This window comes from Ranitomeya variabilis, chromosome 5, assembly GCF_051348905.1.
Source record: "Ranitomeya variabilis isolate aRanVar5 chromosome 5, aRanVar5.hap1, whole genome shotgun sequence".
NCBI lineage: Eukaryota > Metazoa > Chordata > Amphibia > Anura > Dendrobatidae > Ranitomeya > Ranitomeya variabilis.
Window position 1 is genome coordinate 507,028,335 of NC_135236.1, and position 26,501 is coordinate 507,054,835.

Genomic DNA, 26,501 nt, shown 5'->3' on the forward strand with positions numbered 1-26,501 from the left:
GAGGGCAGTGAATAAACCCAGAGGAGGGAGGGCGAGCAGCAGGGCCTGGGGGCGGTGTTTGTGGTGGGATTCCCTGCAGCATTGCACCCTTATAGTCCATTGTTACTGCTGTGGGGGAGAGTGGACACTTCGTGCGTGTAACCTGAGCGAGCTCCGGGGCTGGGATGTGTGAGCTGAGACGGGAGGAGCGCGCACTAGGCTGCTGAGGAGGCTGCTGTATGGGCACATAGGAGCTGGCACAGGGCGGTGTTGTATGGGCACATAGGAGCTGGCACAGGGCGACTATCTACAACAGGGCGGCTATCTACAGGCTGGAGCCCCTGCACCAACCGCTCCGGACAGACCGCCGGGATTATACTGTGGGACGGAGGCGCAGGATGTTTGGCGCATGAGGAGGATTTGTCGCAGTGGAGCTGTTTACTATGACGGATTTATGGTGACGGGACACTTCTCATCACCGGGGAGAGCCAATAAGGGAGTTATCAGGTGAGGGGCTTCTACACCGTGCTGTGGGGGGCAGTGGGCACGGGGAGAGGTGCCAGTACTCTCTATCTGTGGGGGGATACTGTCATCAGTCCTCCGATATCGGATGGGGAGGTAATAGTGTCCTGTGGCTGGCTACTTAGTGTGCTGAAATGGCTACTCGCGTAGGGTCAGTGGCTTTTATGTGCAGGTATAAGATCACAGTGACAGCAGAAGTTATTGGCTACTTATTATACTGACATGGCTACTGATTTGGGATATGTGCATGTATAGGACGATAGTGACTAGATTCTCAATGCGACTGGCTACTTATTATACTGACATGGCTACTGATTTGGGATATGTGCATGTACAGGACGATAGTGACTAGATTCTGTATGACTGGCTACTTATTATACTGAAGTGGCTACTGATTTGGGATATGTGCATGTACAGGACGATAGTGACTAGATTCTGTATGTGACTGGCTACTTATTATACTGAAGTGGCTACTGATTTGGGATATGTGCATGATTATGATCGCAATGACTGCAGAAATTGCACATCGCTGGCTATTGATTATTGAGAAGCGGCTACTGATTAGGAGTTAGTTCCCATTATATGCACCTACAGGATCCTGGTGACTTTGCAAAGTTTTTATGGGGTTGGCTAATTATTATACTCAGGTGGCTACTGATTTGTGATCAGTTGCCAATTTGTGCACCTATATGATCCTACCAACTGCTCATTGCTTGCTGTTGACTATAGTGAAGTGGTTACTGATTTGGGATCAGTTGCCATTATGTCCACTTACAAGATCATAGTGATGGCAGAAGTTTAATTTAGTTGGCTATTGATTATGCTAAAGTGGCTACTCATTTGGGACCAGTTGCTTTTTCATGTATAGGATCATAGTGACAGGCGATGTTGGATCTGGCTGGCTGTTGATTATGCTAAGTGGCTACTGATTTGGGATCATTTGGCATTATGTCCACCTATGTAGTGACACAAGCTTCATATTGTTGGCTATTTATTATACTAAAGTGGCTACTCATTCTGGTCAGTGATTCTTATCTTGGGCTCCTGGCATTTTAGAAAGTAATAAATGTGACTAACTACAATGGCTAGTTTGGATCCAGAAGTGGCAGTGCTCTCGGAACCAGTGCTGGCATGTAAGCGGGAGGGTCTGGCAGTCTCTGGGGTTTGTCTTGTCTGATTTTCGGTTTACTTCTCCTTATCTCTGCTGATTGTGGAGCTGCTCTGTGTAAACTCTCACTCTGGTACCATAGCTATTCTGTCAATCTATAACCAGGGTAGCCTTGGCGCACAAAGGCCTTTGTGGTTTTGTGTTCAAAGATTAAGCTGGAGCCCCGGGTCCCTGCCGCTAGTTACACATTGATATCCCTTGGAATGCAGCGACTGGAGGGGAATTCTACCCCCACCTACATACAGTTAATTTCTCTATTCCCTAATGTCCCTGCCGGCTGATCTGCTGGACAAGGGGATCAGTGATCTAATGAGAAATCGATCTGCGCTGTATATACTGTGTGTATGGCATAATCTCACATCTGTGTTCCCAAATCCAGTGGATTCGAGAGATGTCACAGGAATGTAATGGCCATTACGGTGTTAAATCTGACTCGATATCTGGTGTGCCATGTTTTCAAGTGGATTATGATGCCTTCCGTGAAGCCATCGGTGGATATATTGGACTTGGGATCGGCAGACTGATTTTAATGCACGTCAGATCAGTTTTGCTTTGCAGATGAAACAGATTGCTGTCAGATCCATTGGCCAATTTGGGTTAGTAATGGACAAAAGTTGGTTGTCCCATTCTATATCCTTCTACAGTTTAATATTCATCTGATTGGACAAATTGGTCAGATACTTTACGATATCTTATTATCATTCTATAATTTGATATTGTTTCAATTAGAACAATTGGTCAGATATCTTTATTCTATATTATTACCGTAGATTAATATTGGTCTGGCTGGACCGAAGTTGGTCAGATATCTGATTTTAATTAATTCCATAATTTGATAATCGTTTGATCGGACAGAGCTTGCTGAGATTTCTCATTGTATAAGTTAGTGATCCTGGATTTTTGGACATTTTTATATTCTATAATTGGGTTAATATTGGTCTGATTGGACAGAAGTTGGTCAGATATCCTATTCTATAGCATGTTTTATAATTAGATTGTTTTTGTGCTGATTGGACAGAAGTTGGTCAGAAATCCTATTCTCTACGATATTCTATAATGGTACTGATATTCATCTGATTGCACAGATAACTGATTCTATAATTAGCTTGAGATTGGTCTAATTGGACGGATGATGGTCTGATATCTAATATATTCCAGAATTAGATTGATATTGGTCTGATTGATCAAACGTTGGTCAGATATCTGATTCTATATCATTCTATAATTAAGCCAGGTGTACATGTTAGCTGTCGGCCGAACGATGCTTGGACCGATTATTCAGCAAACAGCTGTCTCTGCCATACGTAGGAGCGCTGGTTCTGCCCAGAGCTCCTATGTTCTTGGTGAGATACCCACTGACACATCTGCCGGTGTGGCTTATCTCCAGGAGAACAAAGCTATCGGAAGACCAAATTCAGACCTGCCTGGTCAACATCTTCCCTGACGGTAGTTGGTTGGCCAGTGCACCCATACACATTAAGAGTGTCAACTTAACCTGTCGATATCAGCAGATTCGACCAGCTTAATATTCTCTGGGTCCTTTTGGATTGGATAAAAGTAGGTCAGATATCTAACTATTTTTGTATCATATTCTATAAATATAGAATATGTAGAATTATATACACATCCGTACATTTTTATTAAACTATCTGTATTTGGAAGTGATGTTGAGGCCACATAACGTATAAAATACATATCATACCAAATGTGAATTTTCTTAACGTATTTTGTAAAGATTTATTTCTCCATTCTTTTTTAGCCTTTCCACACTTCATTGGAACAGACACGTCCTGTCGAGACTATCTCTAAAAGTCCTTACCATGCAGCAGTTATTAAGGTGTCTGATTTGTCTTCTGGCCTTCACCATAACATCCTGCAGACCAGCAATGTCAGAAGAAGAAAGATTGAAAGGTAATTTAAAAGAAGAAAGAAAAAAAATCCTTCAAAATCTTCCAAAAGATTGGATAAAATAATATAGAAATCCCGGTAGTCTGTTCGGCATTTAGTTCTAAGGTCTTGAGGCTTGGAAGTCCTGGTGGAAAATCGTCAACAGTCATCACTAGAAGTAAAGCTCCATAAATGTAACGGCATGATGAGAAATATTAGATTTGCTTCCCACCTCATGTATTTTTCTTGGTGATGGTAAAGTATGACATTTACCACTGATGACATTCTGAAGCATGAACAAGGGTTCCAACCTAAGAAGCAGTTTTCATTTGGTCAGAAGAGATCATTGCTAATTCCTGAGATGTTAGTCATTTTTGTTAAAATAATTTGGTTGGTTAAAGATAAACCTTACGTCTGTGGTCACCTTAAAGGGAATCTGGGAGCAGCATAACATTGGACAAAAGAGCCATATTTCAAAGATGTGTCACTTATTATGCTCTGGGCTATAGGTTCGGTACAATCAGTGTTTTATCAACAGGCGATTATCACTGCAGGACTAGGTCTCACATGCACAGCTGTCAGTCTCATCTGTCCCCACCACTGACTGACAGCTTTCTGACAATGTGCAGTGTACACAGGGGTCTGTCAATAGGGGGGTGAACGGGTTATATGCTGCTCAGCATTCTGCCCAATGCTACGCCTATATCATAGAAAACTGCACAAGCAGCTCAGTAACTCTACGTTCACATTTGCGGTCGGCGCCGCAGCGTCGGGCGCCGCAGCGTCGCCGCATGCGTCATGCGCCCCTATATTTAACATGGGGGCGCATGGACATGCGTCGCACTTGCGTTTTGCGCCGCATGCGTCCGGGCGCATTGGACGCAGCAAGTTGCATTTTTGCTGCGTCCAAAATCAATCAAAAAAAGGACACATGCGGCGCAAAACGCAGCGTTGTGCATGCGTTTTGCTGCGTTTTGTTTGCGTTGTGCGTTGCGGCGCCGACGCTGCGGCGCACAACGCAAATGTGAACGTAGCCTAAGTTATACATTGTTGGAATCCGGCTCTTTCCCTGCCGACAGATTCCCTTAATTTGACAATGGTCTGAACCCAACCAACAAATGGCACCAATGCCAAATAATTATTCTAGTAAAGGTACCTTCACACGAAACGACTTTACAACGAGAACGACAACGATCCGATCATCGCTGCAGTGTCGCTGTTTACATCGCTGTAGAGATGTCAAACACAGCAGCTCCAGAACGACGCAGGAGCGATCCTGTGACGTAGCGGTGACGCACTTATCGTTCTCACAGGTCGTTCGCTCCATGTTTAACATTGCTGGCATCGTTGCTTTTGCTTTCAAACACGACGATACACGCCGATCTGACGACCAAATAAAGTTCTGAACTTTAATCAACGACCAGCGATATCACAGCAGGATCCGGATCGCTGCTGCGTGTCAAACACCACGATATCGCTATCCAGGACGCTGCAACGTCACGGATCGTTGTCGTTCTCGTTGTAAAGTCGTTTCGTGTGAAGGTACCTTTAGTCTGAAAATTTTTCTTGAGTTACTACAATGAGAAGGATTTTTTTCCGCTGACATCTTATATACTGCTTAATGGTTAAACGGGATGTTTCTTGCCAAGGTTGAATATGAAATATGCTTAAAATAGTCAATATCTTGTTTCCTGTAGTGGATTGAGTCTTTGGACCACACAAGTCTTATTGCTTTACACCAAGAGATGTATTATTTGTAGGTCAAAAGGTGACCGCGAGGTCAAAATACAAGTTCAGAATGGTAAAGTTGGCTGACGTGTGAGAAACGGCACCCCTCTGGAGTGTGTCTTTTTCACACCGAGACCCCAAAAAGCAACAGAGTTCATCTAATGGTTAAATAAACACAAGTGTGTTCTGGGAGTGGCACTATAGGGGTGAAATAATTGAATTGTCTGCTTATGACTTGGCACTGTGAAATCCTATATCTTGGCGTGGTGCTATAGGGATAAGGGATTGAATCCCATACTTAAGACCTATGTGCCACAGAGGTCACAAATTTATTGACCCAAGACTGAAGAATGTTACTTTTTGGCAAGGTATGCAGCCATTTCTGGCTTCTTATTTCACGTTATTGACTTCAGTATATAAAGCCGTAGCATGCATTACAGGCAACGTCTATAATGAAATAATACATCCAAGAGAATTGAAGAAAAGTACCACTCACCAAGGATGCGATTCAAGAGTCCTTGATTTCCAGTACATTGGAACAGGATCTGATTGAGCGGAGGGCAGGGTGTGTGCAGGGGTAGGAAGGAGAACGATGGCCGTTTCGCGTAGTTGCGCTTCATCAGGGTGAACCTCACGAAGTGCAGCTGCGCAAAACGGCCCTTCGCTCAGTCAGATCCTGGTCCAGTGTACTGGAAATAAAGGACTCTTGAATCGGATACTGCGCGAGTGCTACTTTTCTTCAATTTTCTCTGATGCGTCATTTGAAACTATTATTATTATTTATTTATATAGCACCATTAATTCCATGGTGCTGTACATGAGAGTCTAATGTGAGCACCACCTACAACCCCTGGCACAAATTTGGGAATCACCGGTCCTTGGAGGATGTTCATTCAGTTGTTTAATTTTGTAGAAAAAAAGCAGATCACAGACATGGCACAAAACTAAAGTCATTTCAAATGGCAACTTTCTGGCTTTAAGAAACACTAAAAGAAATCAAGAACAACAAATGTGGTAGTCAGTAATGGTTACTTTTTTTAACCAAGCATAGGGGAAAAATTATGGAATCACTCAATTCTGAGGAAAAAAATATGGAATCACCCTGTAAATTTTCATACCCAAAAATAACACCTGCATCAAATTAGATCTGCTCATTAGTCTCCATCTAAAAAGGAGTGATCACACCTTGGGGAGCTGTTGTACCAAGTGGACTGACATGAATCATGGCTACAACACGAGAGATGTCAATTGAAACAAAGGAGAGGATTATCAAACTCTTAAAAGAGGGTAAATCATCACGCAATGTTGCAAAAGATGTTGGTTGTTCACAGTCAGGTGTGTCTAAAATCTGGACCAAATGCAAACAACATGGGAAGGTTGTTAAAGGCAAACATACTGGTACACCAAGGAACACATTAAAGCAACAAGACCAAAAACTTAAAGCAATATGTCCCCAAAACAGGAAATGCACAACAAAACAAATGAGGAACGAATGGGTGGAAACTGGAGTCAATGTCTGTGACCGAACTGTAAGAAACCGCCTTTTCTTATCCCATCAATTGAAAGGATGTTTGGGGATGATGAAATCATTTTTCAAGATGTTAATGTATCCTGCCATAGAGCAAAAACTGTGAAAACATTCCTTGAAAAAAGACACATAAGGTCAATGTCATGGCCTGCAAATAGTCCGGATCTTAATCTAATTTAAAATCTTTGGTTGAAATTGAAGGCACAAAACTAAAGTCATTTCAAATGGAAATTTTCTGGCTTTAAGAAACACTAAAAGAAATCAAGAACAAAAAATGTGGTAGTCAGTAATGGTTACTTTTTTTAACCAAGCATAGGGAAAAAATTATGGAGTCACTCAATTCTGAGGAAAAAATTATGGAATCATGAAAAACAAACAAACAACAAAACACTCCAAAACATCAATAGTATTTTGTTGCACCACCTCTGGCTTTTATAACAGCTTGCAGTCTCTGAGGCATGGACTTAATGAGTGTCAAACCGTACTCTTCATCAATCTGGCTCCAACTTTCTCTGATTGCTGTTGCCAGATCAGCTTTGCAGGTTGGAGCCTTGTCATGGACCATTTTCTTCAATTTCCACCAAAGATTTTAAATTAGATTAAGATCCGGACTATTTGCAGGCCATGACATTGACCTTATGTGTCTTTTTTCAAGGAATGTTTTCACAGTTTTTGCTCTTTCAATTGATGGGATAAGAAAAGTGTCCAAAATATCAACATAAACTTGTGCATTTATTGAAGATGTAATGACAGCCATCTCCCCAGTGCCTTTACCTGACATGCAGCCCCATATCATCAATGACTGTGGAAATTTGCATGTTCTCTTCAGGCAGTCATCTTTATAAATCTCATTGGAATGGCACCAAACAAAAGTTCTAGCATCATCACCTTACCCAATGCAGATTCGCGATTCATCACTGAATATGACTTTCTTCCAGTCATTCACAGTCCCCAATAGCTTTTCCTTAGCCCATTGTAACCTTGTTTTTTTCTGTTTAGGTGTTAATGATGGCTTTCGTTTAGCTTTTCTGTATGTAAATCTCTTTTCTTTTAGGCGGTTTCTTACAGTTCGGTCACAGACATTGACTCTAGTTTCCACCCATTCGTTCCTCATTTGTTTTGTTGTGCATTTCCTGTTTTGGGGACATATTGCATTAAGTTTTTGGTCTTGTTGCTTTAATGTGTTCCTTGGTGTACCAGTATGTTTGCCTTTAACAACCTTCCCATGTTGTTTGCATTTGGTCCAGATTTTAGACACACCTGACTGTGAACAACCAACATCTTTTGCAACATTGCGTGATGATTTACCCTCTTTTAAGAGTTTGATAATCCTCTCCTTTGTTTCAATTGACATCTCTCGTGTTGTAGCCATGATTCATGTCAGTCCACTTGGTACAACAGCTCTCCAAGGTGTGATCACTCCTTTTTAGATGGAGACTAATGAGCAGATCTAATTTGATGCAGGTGTTATTTTTGGGTATGAAAATTTACAGGGTGATTCCATATTTTTTTCCTCAGAATTGAGTGATTCCATAATTTTTCTCCTATGCTTGGTTAAAAAAAGTAACCATTACTGACTACCACATTTGTTGTTCTTGATTTCTTTTAGTGTTTCTTAAAGCCAGAAAGTTGCCATTTGAAATGACTTTAGTTTTGTGTCATGTCTGTGATCTGCTTTTTTTCTACAAAACTAAATAACTGAATGAACATTCTCCAAGGCCAGTGATTCCATAATTTTTGCCAGGGGTTGTATATGAGACACATGGCATATTGCTCTGCAAGTGAGGGTTTTATAGGGATATACACCGCTAAGGTGGGACTGGTGCCTAATTAGCTTCCCTGGACGCTTCTATAATTAAATACATTTTCAAACTTTTGATCTATCCATAATTCTATGTAGAGAAAATATTGAAAATATTCACTACTCTTTTGCCGCAGAGTCCTCACCTGAGCTTGAAGAACATCATCTTCTGGATCCTGGAAATGGTTTGCGTCTTTCCTGTGACACCAATTATAGTAGTAGCATTAATTGGTATAGAGAACAGGAGCGACTACAGACAGGAGGCAAGATACGTTTAGAAGGCTATGTTTTGGAAATTAGGGATGTAACCTATGAAGACTCGGGACTGTATGTATGTGTGGTCCGTGGTACCGGCCAAATCCTGCGGAGGTTCTCCATATCTGTAATAGGTGAGCGTTATCAGGATTTACAATTGGTTGATTTGTGTATTTACTGCGTTTAAGGGAATTTGCCAGCAGATATTTGCTACCTAATTTGAGAAGCTTATACAGTGGTGCCAGGGACCTCGATTCCAGTGAGGGTCACCTACTGGGCTGCTTAGGGCTTGTTCACACATTGCATTTTTGCTGCAGAAAAAACAGTGTTTTGCAATACCGTCAAGTGAATGAGACTTCTGGAATCACATACAATGATTGTATCAAAACAAGCAGCCAAGTAAGTTACACATCGCTGTACTCGGGGTCTCTTCTCTATATATATCATACAGAGAGTGGCAGAGCTATATATATATATATATATATATATATATATATATATATATATATATATATATATATATATATATATATATATATAAATATATATATATAATATTTATTTATAGATATCTAAATGCATGTTGTTATAGGGACCACTCTCAGAATTCTTATTTAGTGCATTGTATACTGGCCTTTCTCAATGAATTTGCCTTTAAGGCAGCACTAATTTGTTCTAGCAGGATGTTCATGACCTGTAAAGCCTCATATAATTATGCATTGCTGCTACTAATATTAGGATTAAAAGAACAATGCCTTTGAGGCTCCATGTTCTTCATATTGTTCTCTGTGGTTCTCAGATTCAGAGTCATCTGGGGATGAAGATGATGAGGATGGCCGCAGGGATGATTTCCAGGATGATCTGAGCGAAGAACCTGAGGATACCTACAAAGGTGAGTGCTCGCCTGTCAGAATTACTAATTAGAGGTTATAATGACCTCCATCCTTCCAATCAAGGCAATAAACTCTAATGTTAGTGTGTAGCAGACATTGTCCACATACCACACCGCAGACTGTGATGGCCTGAGAGGTGAGCCTGTGACCTCTGCCCTGGGCTTTACAGATAAGCAGAGTAGTGTTGTATGTGCAGCAGTATTTCACCGCTGTAAATACTTCATCCATCTATTTAGTAGTCCTAGAAGTATTCGTATAGCTGTTTCATCAGCTGACATGATTGCTAATAATGTTATTGTCTTTCAGCACCAAATTGGACCCATCCACGCCGTATGGAGAAAAAGTTGTATGCTTTACCAGCTGGCAATACTGTGAAGTTTCGATGTGCAGCTGGTGGTAGCCCACTCCCAACCATTCGATGGATGAAAAATGGCAAAGAATTCAGAGGGGAGCATCGTATAGGGGGTATTCAGGTGAGAGTGAACACTGAAAAATGACGGCTTACTGACATTAAATTATGCCAACATGTAATGAATGAAATGTTATTGATTTACTTCCTTCTAGCTAAGGCACCAGCATTGGAGTCTGGTCATGGAGAGCGTAGTGCCTTCAGATCGAGGCAACTACACTTGCGTGGTGGAGAACAAGGTTGGCAGTATCAGCTATACGTACATATTAGATGTACTAGGTAAGTAGATTTATGCAATATTTCATTGTAATGTCTAAGTGCTCTTTAGCTATGACATGGAGTAGTTTCACAGGACTACATGGAGAAATAGGCATATAAATGTGACTGGCATGTGCGAACAGGGAGCCCTAAAAATAACTGATGTGTCCTAGCTCTGCTCAAACTTTCTGGAGCTTCAAAGTCAATAAGATACTATTTGTGTCATAAAGCTAATGAGGGTCGTTATCTGCTCTCCAGCCGGCCCTCTGATTAGCTACTACAACTGTCTAACTATCTGCCTTTATTGAGATACTGTCTGCACTGCAGTCCATCTTTTATGGCTGTTTGTCCTCTTAATGCTAACATTAGATTTTGTAGGCGGTTTTACTTCAGGAGTCATGTTACAAAATCTTTTTATAAGTGTAAATTTATCTTCAGACTTTGAACTGTAATTTCAAATTGACTTTATTAAGGGCGATCAGTTGTAAATGGAAGACCGTAATGTAATATCATACCTGTGCTTTATTTATCCGCACTAACTGTTATTTTCCTTTCGGTGGTCCCCAAAGAGAGGTCCTCGCACAGACCGATCCTGCAAGCCGGACTCCCAGCAAATACCACCGCTCGTGTGGGCAGTGACGTGGAGTTCCTTTGTAAGGTGTACAGTGACGCTCAGCCACACATCCAGTGGCTCAAACATATTGAAGTGAATGGGAGCCGCTTTGGCCCTGATGATGCACCCTACGTACAAATCCTTAAGGTAGATTTGTCTAGTGTTTGGGCTTTTTCATTTATCAGTACCTTTTCAGTTTGTTTAAACTCTTAAGTGAACCTGTCACGTTATACATGCCGTCCGATCCGAAGACATCATGGTATTGAGAAGGGGAAGCTGAGTAGAATGATGTATAGGTGTGGGAAAAGATTTAGTAAGACTTGTATCTTATGTATTGAAATGTATAAATCCGGTGGGCGGTTCTACTAGTTACTGACCACTATCTGCATGCACGTCACACGAGAGACTTATCAATCACTCAATAGGACCGCCCACTGGACTTTCATTACATTAAATGCAAGTTTTGCTGATTATTTTCTAAAATATTTATCAATGTGATCAGCCCCTCCTGTTCTACAACATTTTTCTTGCAGATCAAGATACTATTTTCAATTCGCCCTTTAAGATTTTGAGATTTGATGGCTATCTGAAAATGATGTTAACTTGATGCCTTGACTGTAAATATTCACTTACAGTAGTCACTCTGTATTGAGTTCAATGTAATCTGTTCAGTCTCCTCAGCCTAATTCAATCACTAACCGCTACCTGCAAGAAAATCATGAGCCTAATCTTTCAATATTTAGGATGTTTCACATATTTGATCAATGTTGCTTCTTTATGAAAATGACATTTAAGTGTCCTACTTATATGAAATACTAAGTAGATTACTTGTTAAATACATTCATTATAATTGTGTATTTTTTTCAATTATTGTAGACAGCAGATATCAACACTTCAGAAATCGAGGTGCTTCATCTGCGGAACATCACAATGGAAGATGCTGCAGAATACACATGTCTAGCAGGAAATTCAATTGGTCTCTCTTATCAGTCTGCTTGGCTGACCGTTCTGCCTAGTAAGTAAAGAAAGCCTGTGAACATGTGCCATACTCGGAGGGGGAATGTGTGTGTATTATTTCTATATAAAGTTTGTAGTAATGAAATATACTATTGTAACTTCAGCCAAGGCACATCTGTAAAGGAAGTCGTGAGCTATCATCTCAAGTTGTGATTTGGTCAGAATAGGAGGAAATATGTGGGGTGAGAGTAGGCTAACAGATGGGAATAGCTAAGGAGGGAGACAAAGGCCATAAAGAAGGTCAAGGTCACAGATGTGGCACTGACCCTGTCTATTTTCTTCTCTCCCACAGATGAAGACCTCTTGGAGGAAGCAGAGCCTGCAGAGTCCAGATATGTGGATATAATTATATATGCTTCCGGATTCATTGCTGTGGCAATGGCTGTTGTCATTGTAATTCTGTGCCGTATGCAAACACCACACAGCAAGCAAACCTTGCAGCCGCCCCCTGTCCATAAGCTCGCAAAGTTTCCTCTTATACGGCAGGTAAGAAATAGTTAAAAGATTATGATGGCAATTGGTATATTTTTACCCATTATTTACTTTCCTATACCAGAAAAAAAAGTAATAGCTTTTTGACTTTTTCCAATATTTTTTTTTTGTTTGCTTTGTTGCATTGATTTATTTGATTGCATTTGCATCTTAGAATTAAAAATAATTAGTTTGGTTGATTATTCATTAAATGTGTTCTCCTCCAACAGTTTTCCCTGGAGTCGAGTTCCTCAGGAAAGTCTAGTGCTCCTTTGATCCGCATTACTCGCTTGTCTTCCAGCTGTGCACCAATGCTCCCTGGTGTAATGGAGGTGGAGTTACCTTTAGATGCCAAGTGGGAGTTTCCCAGAGACAGGTTTGTCTTTTTTGTGTTAAAGCCAGCCAGCTGGAAACAGCTGAAGAGACAAAAAAAATGATCAGAGCATTGGTAGAAAATTGGCTACATTTAGCTGTATCAACTTGAAATCATTGTACAAAATGCATGAATGTTGTGGTGTTTTGTTTATTTTATTTGGTAGATTAAAGGTGTTATCCAGGCTTGGAGTTCAAGTCCACAGTCACTCTATGTCACTCGTACTTACAGCCACATTCCAACTAGATGTCTTCAACCTTGCTCAATTCACTTTCATTGAACAAGTCCATGAACATCTAGTCTGTACATTACCGAATGTGTGAAAATGCGGCCCCACGCTAGCACAGGAGAATCCTGAGACTGATTGCAGTCTTGAAACCAAAGCATGGAGAACCTCATCAAGTTTTTAGTTTCAACTTCTTTTAGTTGCTCACTTTTTGTTTTCTTTTTTATCCATCTAGGCTTGTTTTAGGAAAACCTTTAGGAGAGGGCTGTTTTGGTCAAGTAGTAAGAGCCGAGGCCTATGGTCTTGACAAAGATCGCCCTGAAAAACCTGTAACTGTAGCTGTAAAGATGCTTAAAGGTGAGCAGTTCCATGCATTTTGTTGTGGGGCTCGGTGCACGTGGCAATATACAGTTGAATGAAAAATTGTTTGCCCCCTTCCTGATCTTTTTTTGCATTTTGTCACAATTAAATGTTTCAGATCACCAGACAAGTTAAAATTTTAGGCAAAGATAACACCAGTAAATACAAAATGCAGTTTTTAAATGAAGGTCTTTTATTAAGGGAAAAAGAAATCCAAACCTACAGGGTCCAGTGTGAAAAAGTGATTGCCCCCTAAACCCAATAACTGGTTGGGCCACCCTTAGCAGCAACAACTGCTATCAAGCGTTTGTGATAATTGGCAATTTTAAAATGCTCTGGAGGAATTTTGGCCCATTCATCTTTGCAGAATTGTAGTAATTCGGCCACATTGAATCGTTTCTGAGCATAAACTGCCTTTTAAAGGTCATGCCACAGCATCTCAATCAGATTAAGGTCAGGTTTTTGACCAGGCCACTCCAAGGTCTTAATTTTGTTTTTTCTTAAGCCATTCAGAGGTGGACTTGCTGGTGTGTTTTCAATCGTTCTGCTGCATAACCCAAGTGTGCTTCTGGTTGAGCTCACAAACAAATGGCTGGACAATCTTGAGGATTTTTTGTAAGCAGCATTCATGGTTCCATTTATCACAGCAAGCTTTTCAGGTCCTGAAGCTACAAAACAGCTCTAGACCATCACACTACCACCACCATATTTTACTGTTGGTATGATGTTTCTTTTCTGAAATGCTGTGTTACTTCTACGCTATATGTAATGGGACATACACCTTCCAAAAAGTTCAACTGTTGTTTCGTCAGTCCACAGAGTATTCTCACAAAAGTCTTTTGGATCATCAAGATGTTTTCTGGCAAAACTGAACATTTGCCAATGTTCTTATTGCTCAGCAGTGGTTTTCGTCTTGGAACTCTGTCATGCAGACCAATTTTGCCCAGTCTCTTAAGGTGTAGTCATGAACACTGACCTTAACTGAGGCAAGTGAGGCCTGCAGTTCTTTGGATGTTGTTGTGGGGTCTTTTGTGACCTCTTGGATGAGTTGTCACTGTGCATTTGGGGTCATTTTGGTCAGCTGGCCACTCCTTGTAGGGTTCACCACTGCTCCATGTTTTCGACGATATTTGGCTTTCACTGTGGTTTACTGGAGTCCTAAAGCTTTAGAAATGGCTTTATAACTAGAGATGAGTGAATCTGATCGGGTCAGGGCTTATTCGGCAAGCTATATAGCTTGCCGAATAAGCTGCAGTGGGAACCCGGCTTCCTGGATTGCTCCGGCTGATCAGCTGCATGTGTCTCGGTTGTGTGACAGTCATGACACATGCATGGAGAGCCCAACAAACAGGCTTTCCGTGCATATGTCATGACTGTCACACAGCCGAGACACATGCAGTCGCGGTGCCGAACAGCTTTAGCAGCCGGAGTGATCCAGGAAGCCAGGTTCCCTGTGCAGCTTATTCGGTAAGCGCTATAGCTTGCCGAATAAGCCCTGACCTGATATTCGCTCATCTCTTTTTATAACCTTTTCCAGACTGATAGATCTCAATTACTTTGTTTCTCATTTGTTCCACAATTTATTCGGATCGCAACATGATGTCTAGACTTTGAGGATCTTTTGGCCTATATCACTTTATCAGACAGGTCCTATTTAAGTGGTTTCTTGATTACAGACACACCTGTTCTCAATCATGCCTGCGTGTGGCTAGGGAATTTGTACTCCACTTCCCAAAGATGTGATAACAATTAATTTATTTGTAAGGGTGGGGGCCAATCACTTTTCCACACAGGGCCCTGAATGTTTGGATTTCTTTTTCCCTTAATAATAAAGACCTTCATTTAAATAATGAATTGTGTTTACTTGTGTTATCTTTGTCGAATATTTAAATTTGTTTGGTGATCTGAAACATTTAAGTGTGACAAACATACAAAATAATGGGAAATCAGGAAGGGGGCAAACACTTTTTCACACAACTGCATTTACAGCCAATCACTACATCCTATTCAGTACTGTGACTTCAGGAAAGCTTTCTCTAAATTTGCTTTTGTGCCGTCGCATGGGAGTATAAGGATATCCTTATTCCCGTTCCCCCTCATTGCTATATTTATAGTAAAGGCCCCGTCACACATAGCAATTTACCAACGATCACGACCAGCGATACGACCTGGCCGTGATCGTTGGTAAGTCGCTGGGGAGCTGTCACACAGACAGCTCTCTCCAGCGACCAACGATCAGGGGAACGACTTCGGCATCGTTGAAACTGTCTTCAACGATGCCGAAGTCCCCCTGCAGCACCCGGGTAACCAGGGTAAACATCGGGTTACTAAGCGCAGGGCCGCGCTTAGTAACCCGATGTTTACCCTGGTTACCAAAAAAAAACAAACAGTACATACTCACCATCTGATATCCGTCAGGTCCCTTGCCGTCTGCTTCCTGCTTTGACTGAGTGACGTCACCGCTGTGATCTGCTTTCACTTTCACTTTGCGGCGCTCAGTCAGAGCAGGAAGCAGACGGCAAGGGACCTGACGGACATCAGATGGTGAGCATGTACTGTTTGGTTTTTTTTACATTTACGCTGGTAACCAGGGTAAACATCGGGTTACTAAGCGCGGCCCTGCGCTTAGTAACCCGATGTTTACCCTGGTTACCAGTGAAGACATCGCTGGATCGGTGTCACACACATTCAGCGATGTCAGCGGGACCTCAACGACCAAAAAACGGCCCAGGCCGTTCTGACACGACCAGCGATCTCGCAGCAGGGGCCGGGTCGCTGGTACGTGTCACACATAGCGAGATCGCTACTGAGGTCGCTGTTGCGTCACAAAACTTGTGACTCAGCAGCGATCTCGCTAGCGATCTCGCTATGTGTGACGGGGCCTTTAAGGCTCTGTTCACGCTAATGTCGTGTTTTTTCTGTTCACTGTTGTTCAGTTTTCATGTCCATCAATCTGATCAATCATATTTTTATTATTTATATCTGTACACTTGGGAGCAAGATATTGTAGACCTGATATGAATTATGAAATGTTTTGACCAAAGTATCCATTTTTCTTTATCCAGATAACGGTAATGATAAAGACTTATCTGATCTCATCTCTGAGATGGAGTTGATGAAAGTTATAGGGAAGCACAAGAACATAATCAACCTGCTTGGTGTATGTACCCAGGAAGGTAAGTGACATGTCATGTGCAAGTATAGTTTTGCTGGATTTGTAGAATAATAAAATGGACGGAGGTTATTTTTTTTTTCCCAAGCTGTAGAAAAGTGAACGTTATTACGTCTCTATTTAGGTCCCCTCTTTGTTATTGTGGAGTATGCCTCTAAGGGAAACCTGCGCGAGTTCCTGCGTGCCCGACGCCCTCCTACACCAGAAGATGCTTTTGATGTAACCAAGGTGCCTGAAGAGCTGTTGTCCTTTAAGGATCTTGTGTCCTGTGCTTATCAAGTTGCCCGTGGCATGGAATACCTAGAATCCAAAAAGGTAAGTTAAAGCAAGCTGATAGATGAAGAAATGTACTTTTTTGTTACTTTTATATTGTGCTTTTAAAAGATTTTATACATTTTTTTTTTTTCTTTTTTAGTATCTTAGGCTTCTTTCACACTTCAGTTGTTCAGTCTGCTCCGACATAGTGACGGATCAACGGATCCGTCACAATTGTTGAGAAAACAGTTCTAACGGATCAATTTTTTTGACGGATCCGTTACTTGGGGGTTGTCTGGGAAAAGGATCTACCTTTTGGAGCATGCGCAATTGAAAAAGCGGATTGGGGCGACGGATCCGCCAAATGACGGTCACGACGGATCCGTCGCCCATAGGCGGCCATTCTGTGGAATGGCGGACGTGACGGATCCGTCGCGAACCACCATTTCGGACAAAAAACCTTATAATGTCCGTCAATGTCTAGATGATGTCCGCCAAATCTCGACAGATCCGTCACATGGCGGATGGAACGGACGACCATCCGCCACAATCTGTCGCTAATGCAAGTCTAAGGGCTCATTTCCACTGGCGAGAGACAAATCGGTCCGTAATCTGGACCGAAAAAAGGGATGTAGCGTATGTGATTGTCATGCGAGTGTAATGCGAGTGCAATGCGATTTTTAATCGCACCATCCGTTTTACATCCGTATGACATCCGTATGCAATCCGTTTTTTTTCTCTGCAACTATTTTTAAACAGTCATTTACAGGACCATGGACAGTGTTCTAGGCCACAGAATGGTGATGTATCCGTAAAAAACGGACGAAATACGGATGGTCCGTATTCCGTCCGTTTTTTCTCTCGCACCCATTGACTTGCATTGGCGAGTCTCGTCCGAGACTCGCAGCAAATCACAGCATGCTGCGATTTTTTTCTCAGTCCGATTTCGGCTGAGAAAAAAATCGCAAATGAAAAGACACCTATTGAATAACATTGGTCCGAGTGCAATCCGATTTTTTATCGGATTGCACTCGTCCGTTTTCCTCGCCAGTGGAAATGAGCCCTAAAGGAAAATAGCGGATCCGCCCCAAAAAAATGGCGGATCCGCTATTTGACAAAAACGGCGGATTCAAACTGACGCCAAAAGACTGAAGTGTGAAAGAGGCCTTATCTGTAAAGAGAATCTGTCACCTAATCTGAGAGCAGAATAATGTAGGCAGACAATGATTCCAGTGATGTCACTTACTATTTTGCTTGCAGTAGTTTTGATAAAATTACTGTTTTTATCAACAAGAGATTATCACTGAGAGACTATTAAACCTGCTGCCATTTAGTCCTCGATATTCATAAACTCTCTATAGCTACACCTATGCTCAGTGTACACAGAAAGCTGTAAATCGGTGGTGTGGATGGGGATTATACAGAGCATAGATCTGTAGCAGATAAAACTGATTTTACCAAAATGACAGCATGCAGTCCAGTAAGTGATACATCTCTAAAATCAGGGTCTCTGCCCTACATTATGCAGATCGAGTCGTAAAAACCTGCTAATAGATTCCCTTTTTTATATATTTCTATTCTGACCTTGACTGTTTTTTTTTTGCTTTTTCTTTCCCTTTTCCTAAAGTGCATACACAGAGATCTAGCAGCCAGAAATGTTCTAGTAGCTGAAGATAATGTCATGAAGATTGCAGACTTTGGCCTTGCTCGAGGTGTTCATGATATCGATTACTACAAAAAGACTAGCAATGTGGGTTATTTTACTTTTTACCATATATGATTATCATGTTTTCTGGTCCATCTTCCAATGTCTAATTCAAGTGACCTATTCCAATAGGGTCGACTTCCTGTGAAGTGGATGGCACCTGAAGCTCTTTTTGACCGTGTTTATACTCACCAAAGCGACATGTAAGTTTTAGTTTGAATTTATAAGTGTTTAAGAATAACACTTTTCAATATAACAAGCAATTTAATGTCATTGTAAAAAAAATATACATATATACTGCTATAGTTATATAAAGTATCCTTTTCAATCCATAATTAAAGGGAACCTGTCACCTCCAAAATTGACGGTGAGCTAAGCCCACCGCCATCAGGGGCTTATCTACAGCATTCTGGAATGCTGTAGATAAGCCCCCGATGTACCCTAAAAGATGAGAAAAAGAGGTTAGATTATACTCACCTGGGCGGGCGGTCCGATCCAATGGGCGTCACGGTCCGGGGCCTCACTTCATAGGATGACGTCCCCTTCTTGTCTTCATGCTGCGGCTCCGGTGCAGGCGTACTTTGTCTGCCCTGTTGAGGGCAGAGCAAAGTACTGCAGTGCGCAGGCGCTGGACCTCTCTGACCTTTCCCGGCTCCTGCGCATTGCAGTACTATGCTCTCAACAGGGCAGACAAAGAACGCCTGCGCCGGAGACGCAGCGTGAAGACAAGAAGAGTACATCATCTGATGAAGATGGGAGGCCCAGGACCGGACCGCGACACCCATCGGACCGGACCGGGACCGCCCCTGGGTGAGTATAATCTAACCTCTTTTTCTCATCTTATAGGATAATAGGATACATCGGGGGCTTATCTACAGCATTCCAGAACTACGATCACCCTAATTGGCTGTTGAAAGTGACGTTTCACTTTCAATCAGAGCAATCGTAATATTTCACCAGTGAAAATTGGTGAAATATTACAATCCAGCCATGGCCGATGCTACAATATCATCGGCCATGGCTGGAGACCGCGATCTGCCACCCATCCACCTGTCCTGTCCTGTCCTGTGCTCCGCTCCCCTCCGTCCTCCTGTCCCCTCCCCCCGCAGTCCGATCTCACACCCCCCCCCCCGCTGTCCGATCCCACCCCCGCATACTTACCGACCTCCGGTGTCCGTCCCGTTGTCGGTCCGTCTTCTGCATGGGCGCCACCATCTTCCAAAATGGCGGGCGCATGCGCAGTGCCGGCAGATTCATTCCAGGTACATTTTGATCGCTGTGATAGGTTCTATCACAGCGATCAAAATAATAAAAAAATAAATAAATAACCCCCCCCCCCTTTATCACCCCCATAGGTAGGGACAATAATAAAATAAAGAAAATATATTTACTTTTATTTTTCCACTAGGGTTAGAACTAGGGTTAGGGCCAGGGTTAGAATTGGGGTTAGGGTTAGAACTAGGGTTAGGGTTAGGACTAGGGTTAGGGTTGCAATTAGGGTTAGGGTTAGAATTGGGCTATATGCACACGGTGCGGATTTGGCTGCGGATCCGCAGCGGATTGGCCGCTGCGGATTCGTAGCAGTTTTTCATCATGTTTATAGTACCATGTAAATGTATGGAACACCAATTCGCTGTGCCCATGGTGCGGAAAATACCGCGCGGAAACGCTGCGTTGTATTTTCCGCAGCATGTCAATTCTTTGTGCGGATTCCGCAGCGTTTTACACCTGTTTCTCAATAGGAATCCTCAGGTGAAATCCGCACAAAAAACACTGGAAATCCGCGGTAAATCCGCAAGTAAAATGCAGTTTTTCAAAACCTGTGCGGAAAAATCCTCACACGAATCCGCAACGTGGGCACATAGCTTTAGGGATAGGGTTGGAAATAGGGTTAAGATTAGGGTTAGGGGTGTGTTGGGGTTAGGGTTAGGGTTTGACTTGTGGTTAGGGTTATGGTTAGGGTTGGGATTAGGGTTAGGGGTGTGTTGGGGTTAGGGTTGTGGTTAGGGGTGTGTTGGGGTTAGGGATGTGATTAGGGTTATGGCTAGAGTTGGGATTAGGGTAGGGGTTTGTTGGGGTTCGTGTTGGAGTTAGAATTGAGGGGTTTTCACTATTTCGGCACATCAAGGGTCTCCAAACGCGGCATGGTGCCACCATTGATTCCAGCCAATCTTGCTTTGAAAAAGTCAAATGGTGCTCCCTCCCGAGCCCCGACGTGCTCCCAAACAGTGGTTTACCCAAACATATGGGGCATAAGCGTACTCAGGAAAAATTGCACAACAACTTTGGGGGTCTAATTTCTCCTGTTACCCTTGGCAAAATAACAAAATGGGGGCTTAAAACGTATTTTTGTGTGGCTCTGCGGCTCTGCGCTCGGGGGTTCAAAGTGCTCACCACATATCTAGATAAGTTCCTTGGGGGGTCTAGTTTCCAATATGGGGTAACTTGTGGGGGGTTTCTACTGTTTAGGCACATCAGGGGCTCTGCAAACGCAACGTGACGCCCGCAGACCATTCCATCAAAGTCTGCATTTCAAAACGTCACTACTTCCCTTCCGAGCCTGATGTGTGCCCAAACAGTGGTTTATCCCCACATATGGGGTACTCAGAACAAACTGCACAACAACTTTTGGGGTCCAATATCTCCTGTTACCCGTGTGAAAATAAAAAATTGCGGGCTAAAAAATAATTTTTGAGGAAAGAAAAATGATTTTTTATTTTCACGGCTCTGCGTTATAAACTTCTGTGAAGCACATGGGGGTTCAAAGTGCTTATCGCACATCTAGATTAGTTCCTTGGGAGGTCTAGTTTCCAAAATGGGGTCACTTGTGGGGGAGCTCCAATGTTTAGGCACACAGGGGCTCTCCAAACGCGACATGGTGTCCGCTAACGATTGGAGCTAATTTTTCATTCGAAAAGTTAAATGGTGCTCCTTCCCTTCCGAGCCCTGCCATGTGCACAAACAGTGCCCCCCCCCCCCCCCCCCCCCCCCTTCACATATGGGGTATCGGCGTACTCAGGACAAATTGTACACTAACTTTCGGGGTCCAGTTTCTCCTTTTACCCTTGGGAAAATAAAAAAAATTGTTGCTAAAAGATCATTTTTGTGACTAAAAAGTGAAATGTTCATGTTTTCCTTCCATGTTGCTTCTGCTGTGAAGCTCCTGAAGGGTTAATAAACTTCTTGTATGTGGTTTTGAGCACCTTGAGGGGTCCGTGGTAGAATGGTGTCACTTTTGGGTATTTTCAGCCATATAGACCCCTCAAACTAACTTCAAATGTAAAGCGGTCCCTAAAAAAAATGGTTTTGTAAAATGAGAAATCGCTGGTCAAATTTTAACCCTTATAACTTCCTAGCCAAAAAAAATGTTGTTCCAAAATTGTGCTGATGTTAAGTAGACGTGTGGGTAATGTTATTTATTAACTATTTTGTGTCACATAACTCTCTGGTTTAACAGAATAAAAATTCAAAATTTGAAAATTGCGAAATTTTCTAAATTTTCACCAAATTTCCGATTTTTTTACAAATAAACGCAAAAACTATCGACCTAAATTTACTACTAACAACAAAACAAAACAAAAACAATCTCATAATCGCTAGGATCCGTTGAAGCGTTCCTGAGTTATTGCCTCATAAAGGGACACTGGTCAGAATTGCAAAAAATGGCCCGGTCATTAAGGTCAAAATAGGCTGGGTCATGAAGGGGTTAAGGGAACTCATTTCATGCTGCCCAGACTATGAGCAGCATCGGTCAGTCTGCCTGCGTAATTGCTGACAGGTATGTCTTTTTTCTCTGCAGCATTCCATAAAAAAACAGTTTAAAGAGCCATCCGATATAGTGAGGCTTGTCGGGTCTCTCCCTATGCGGTCTCTTCAAATTTTGTTTTCTCTAAAATGCTGCCTGCAATTGTATAAGCAGCATGAATCGAGTGAAACGTTAACTTTAAAACTTCTATTTCTGCAATCTATAATATGCTTGCGACACTGCGGAGCTTGCGACACTGCAGAGAAGACAGAAGCAGTTTATCACTAATTCTGTCTTCTCTTTTGCCGACTACATAGTGCTCAGTGATCGCCATATCTGAAGCACTGACATTACTGATGTGTCTCATGTAATCTTAGTCTTAGTAATCCCATGATCCTTTGGTCTCTTCCAAGCATAACAAAGCTGCTGGGTGCTAACAAACCCAGATTAGCTCTGCCAGTGACATCTGTCAATATAGGAAGCTGTTTTCTCTTTAACTAGAGCCCCTATAGATGCCCCAGTTGCAATGGAAAAAAATGAGCAAAAAGGAAAAAAATGTCCCCCAGAAATCTTTTATGATATAAGGGACAAGTTATGTAAAAGAAAAACAAAATTGAGTACCTCTGCAAAAGCAAAGTATTAACAATGTCCTGCCACAAAAATATGAAAAAAATATCACGTTTTGCTTGCTGAGTTCAGTGATTGGCTGACTAGAGTGGTAACGTCAAACCTCTAGCCACTCACTGAGCTTCTGTGCTTGAGAAAAATTTTGACAACAAGTGCTACTGAGCTCTGACTGGCTGACTATATGTCACGGGGTTACCGCAACAGCGTGGAGCCAGAACATTGCATGGTCTGATTGCTCCTACACCTACGCTGAAAAGAAGCACTTCTCCTTATTAAATGGTGTTTATTTCTTTTGGCAGTACAGGGGTTAATCGGACATCTTGGAGACTCTGGGAGTTTGAGCTCTCAGCTGAGCTTGGTTAGCCACTCCTATCCCCTTTTTAATCTGGGTCCTGATTCAAACCCATATCAGAGCTAGCTTTTGCTGCATGGCTTGGAGAAGAGGTGTTTATATGAGGAGTTTGGTGGGTTTATCTGTGACTGTTGCGTGGGTTTGTAAGTGTGATAATTCTCTTGCCTCCTCTTACTTTGGTTTTCCCCCATCCTCCACTCCCCGTTGCATTCCTCTGTTATATGTGAGTGAATATTTGTATGCCTGGTATTTTTAGTTACCCTTGTTTGTCTTGCCTTGTTTGTCGGGTTGGTCTACTCTGGTGCACCGTAGTGCGCCCCTCTTTCCTGGGTGGGGGAAGTGAACAGGCAAAGTGCTGATTCAGGAGATAAGGCAAGGGTGGAAGCCCTGGCATCTTCACCTTCAGAAGTATCCCGGGGAATAGGGCAAGCTAGGACGCTCCCTAGTGGTAGGGACAGGGCCCTGGTCCCGGGTCACCCGACTGTCATGACACTATAGGTGTCCCATAGGTAGTCACTGTGCTCAGTTGTGGACGCACTGAGCTCAGTTGCGCATGCTGTCACCCCCTGCATGACTACTGAAGCTTAGTGAATTGCTAGAGTATTAATCCAGAAAGTACATAAAATGCATAAACTTTATTTTCTCAAATTGGAAACCCTTTTTTAACGCAAATGTTATTCTCAAGGGTATTTATTTATTTATATTTTTTTAAAATAGATGGTCATTTGGAATTTTAACTTGGGAGATCTTTACTCTGGGTGGTTCTCCATATCCTGGCATTCCAGTGGAGGAGCTGTTCAAACTGCTACGAGAAGGACATAGAATGGACAAGCCATCAAATTGTACTCATGAGCTGTACGTATTTATTTTAGACTTTCTATATTTTATTTTACAGAAAATATGTGCTATATATGTCGACCATCATTTTGGTTAGCCATGCTTTAATATCTTCAATGTGTGGCCTCATTTGCAATTGCGATATTTGGGGGCGGGGTAGATATTGGCAAAGCTGAGCTGACGAATCAATAAATTATTTGCTTTAATTCAGTGAATGGAACCAGTTGCTTGAGAACTGTTTATATAGTTTGCTACTTTTTCGTTTGTGTTTAAATCATAATATTATGAACAATTTTCTTTATTTTGCAACAATCTTTAGTTAATTAAGAAGTAAGGAAATGAAACACAAGTTAGTGTCTTGTATAATTTATTGTGATCCATTAATGAATGAATGGCCTCATTTGTAGGTACATGTTGATGAGGGAGTGCTGGCATGCTGTCCCATCACAAAGACCGACATTCAAACAATTAGTAGAACAGCTCGACCGAATCCTCACTGCCGTCTCAGAGGAGGTAAGATTTACTATTTTTATTAATATTTGCGTGTATAGGTAGATTTGCCTTTTTCCTTCCTAGGAATCTTAAGGCACAGCATGGCATGGTGGAGAGATTTTACTTTGGCCAGCTTACATATACTACACTTTAGCATATCAGGTTTGAGTTATATTTTAGCCTGGTTCTCATCATGATTATCTCAGTCCTGTTCTACCCTTATTCATATTTATGTCATTTGACATATGGTAAGGTTTTAATACTAAAGGTTAGGACTGTCCTGAATTGGGTCACCTTGACGCTGTGGGATATCTTTTACATGTTTCATGCACTGTGGCTATTTCCTGCAGGATATTTACTCGCTTTTTCTTAGATTTTGTCTGTTTAATGGCCAGTGTGAATATGCACCTACACGTTTCAGGCATTCCGGCTACTATTCCAGTTCATCTCTTTAGGCTTTTATTATATGTACAGGGTGGGCCATTTATATGGATACACCTGAGTGGGCCATTTATAAAGTTGGATCCAAAATGGCCGCCATGGTCACCACCCATCTTGAAAAGTTTTTCCCCTCCCATATACTAATGTGCCACAAACAGGAAGTTGATATCACCAACCATTCCCATTTTATTTAGGTGTATCCATATACATGGCCCACCCTGTACTATAGCATACCAGCTTTGATTAAAGTTATATTGTAGCATGGTTCTCATCTTGATTTTCTCTTTTTGCTTAGTATTTGGACTTATCGATGCCCTTTGAACAGTATTCTCCATCCTGTGAAGACACTGCAAGCACATGTTCCTCTTCTGATGACTCTGTGTTTACCCATGACCCTGTGCAATCTCCTTTGTGCGTCTTCAACTATCACAATGTTCATTCTCATCTGGGGACCTGAAAAGCTATGAATGCTCATAAAGGAGGAGTATGGACATTATGAATACTGCATACACGCTTCCTGGGAACCTAATTTATTAAAGAGACCTGAACCGTGTCTAGTTTTGTAGACACTGGTGAAACCCTGTGCTGCTTTTCTGTTTTGCTTGGGAGAAAAAAGAAGTTAAGTTGGTGCTGCCCTCAAGCCTCCGGATGCAAAGCACTGTGAGCCCGACTGGCTCTGTCAAGCCATGTCTGGGAATATGTAGAAAGACACCATGTTGTGGATGTGACGGACTACCACTGGCAGGAATGCTTTTCCCAGTCGTGTTCTAAAGGACGTCAGAAAGCTACTGGGGAGCGCTGTGCTGCTGGGAACATAGCTTTACCTGCCTGCTAATATTCTCTGCATTTGTAATGCCAAGCTGCAATCTGGAATTACAAGTGGCCCGAAAGTGCCTGGAGTTTTAATGGTTCGAAAATTTGTAGATATTTTCTAGTAGAAATATTTATGTTCCGTTTTTGTTTTTAATGTGATTTAATAGGTCATTCTCCATATGTTGAAGTGAGGACCTAAAGCCTTGTTTCAGTATTTCATGGCTTCTCTTCTAGCAGCCATATAATTTATCTCCCTGATATTTTTATATTAACATACTTTGGACTTTGAAGGATCTTTACAACCAGAATGCTTTTTATACACTATAGATATATTTAAAACAGAATATGCTCTTTTGCAGTTTACCAAAAGTTTCATATTTCAAGTTGATTTATTTTATATATTGTAAAAAAAAGTAACTTTTAATATAAAGACTTAAATTATATCAAACTAACAATTGCTTGTGAAAACTTTATTTACCTGTTTGCTGTGGGGGGTTTTCCTCCCTTTTCCCATCTTGTAGATTTGAAAGGTTAACTTATTAGTACGGTAATTAAACTTTTTAACTTCCCAATC

General features: G+C 41.9%; 1 protein-coding gene across 2 annotated transcripts; it reads left to right on the forward strand.

The window, feature by feature from the left end:
* On the forward strand, positions 1-26,501 carry FGFR4 (fibroblast growth factor receptor 4). Of its 2 annotated transcripts, none has more exons than XM_077265727.1 (18): positions 1-486; positions 3,429-3,580; positions 8,751-9,002; positions 9,668-9,760; positions 10,068-10,234; positions 10,326-10,449; positions 10,998-11,188; positions 11,918-12,056; positions 12,351-12,544; positions 12,760-12,905; positions 13,364-13,485; positions 16,554-16,664; positions 16,785-16,975; positions 18,543-18,665; positions 18,753-18,823; positions 24,062-24,199; positions 24,589-24,694; positions 25,410-26,501. In XM_077265727.1, the coding sequence occupies exons 1-18, from the start codon at positions 389-391 to the stop codon at positions 25,569-25,571; spliced, it is 2,580 nt and encodes an 859-aa protein (XP_077121842.1). In that variant the 5' UTR covers positions 1-388; the 3' UTR covers positions 25,572-26,501. The 2 variants fall into 2 exon arrangements, with proteins under 2 accessions (XP_077121842.1, XP_077121843.1); XM_077265728.1 differs by lacking the exon at positions 1-486 and adding an exon at positions 1,220-2,265 and having other exon boundaries at positions 25,410-26,384.

What these genes read in the sequence shown, in the direction of transcription:
- FGFR4 (XM_077265727.1), top strand. Translation starts at nt 389, where the DNA reads ATGAGGAGGATTTGTCGCAGTGGAGCTGTTTACTATGACGGATTTATG. An exon ending in AGAAGAAGAAAGATTGAAAG is followed by an intron (nt 3,581 to 8,750) that starts GTAATTTAAAAG and finishes CTTTTGCCGCAG; the next exon opens with AGTCCTCACCTGAGCTTGAA. An exon ending in GTACATATTAGATGTACTAG is followed by an intron (nt 10,450 to 10,997) that starts GTAAGTAGATTT and finishes TGGTCCCCAAAG; the next exon opens with AGAGGTCCTCGCACAGACCG.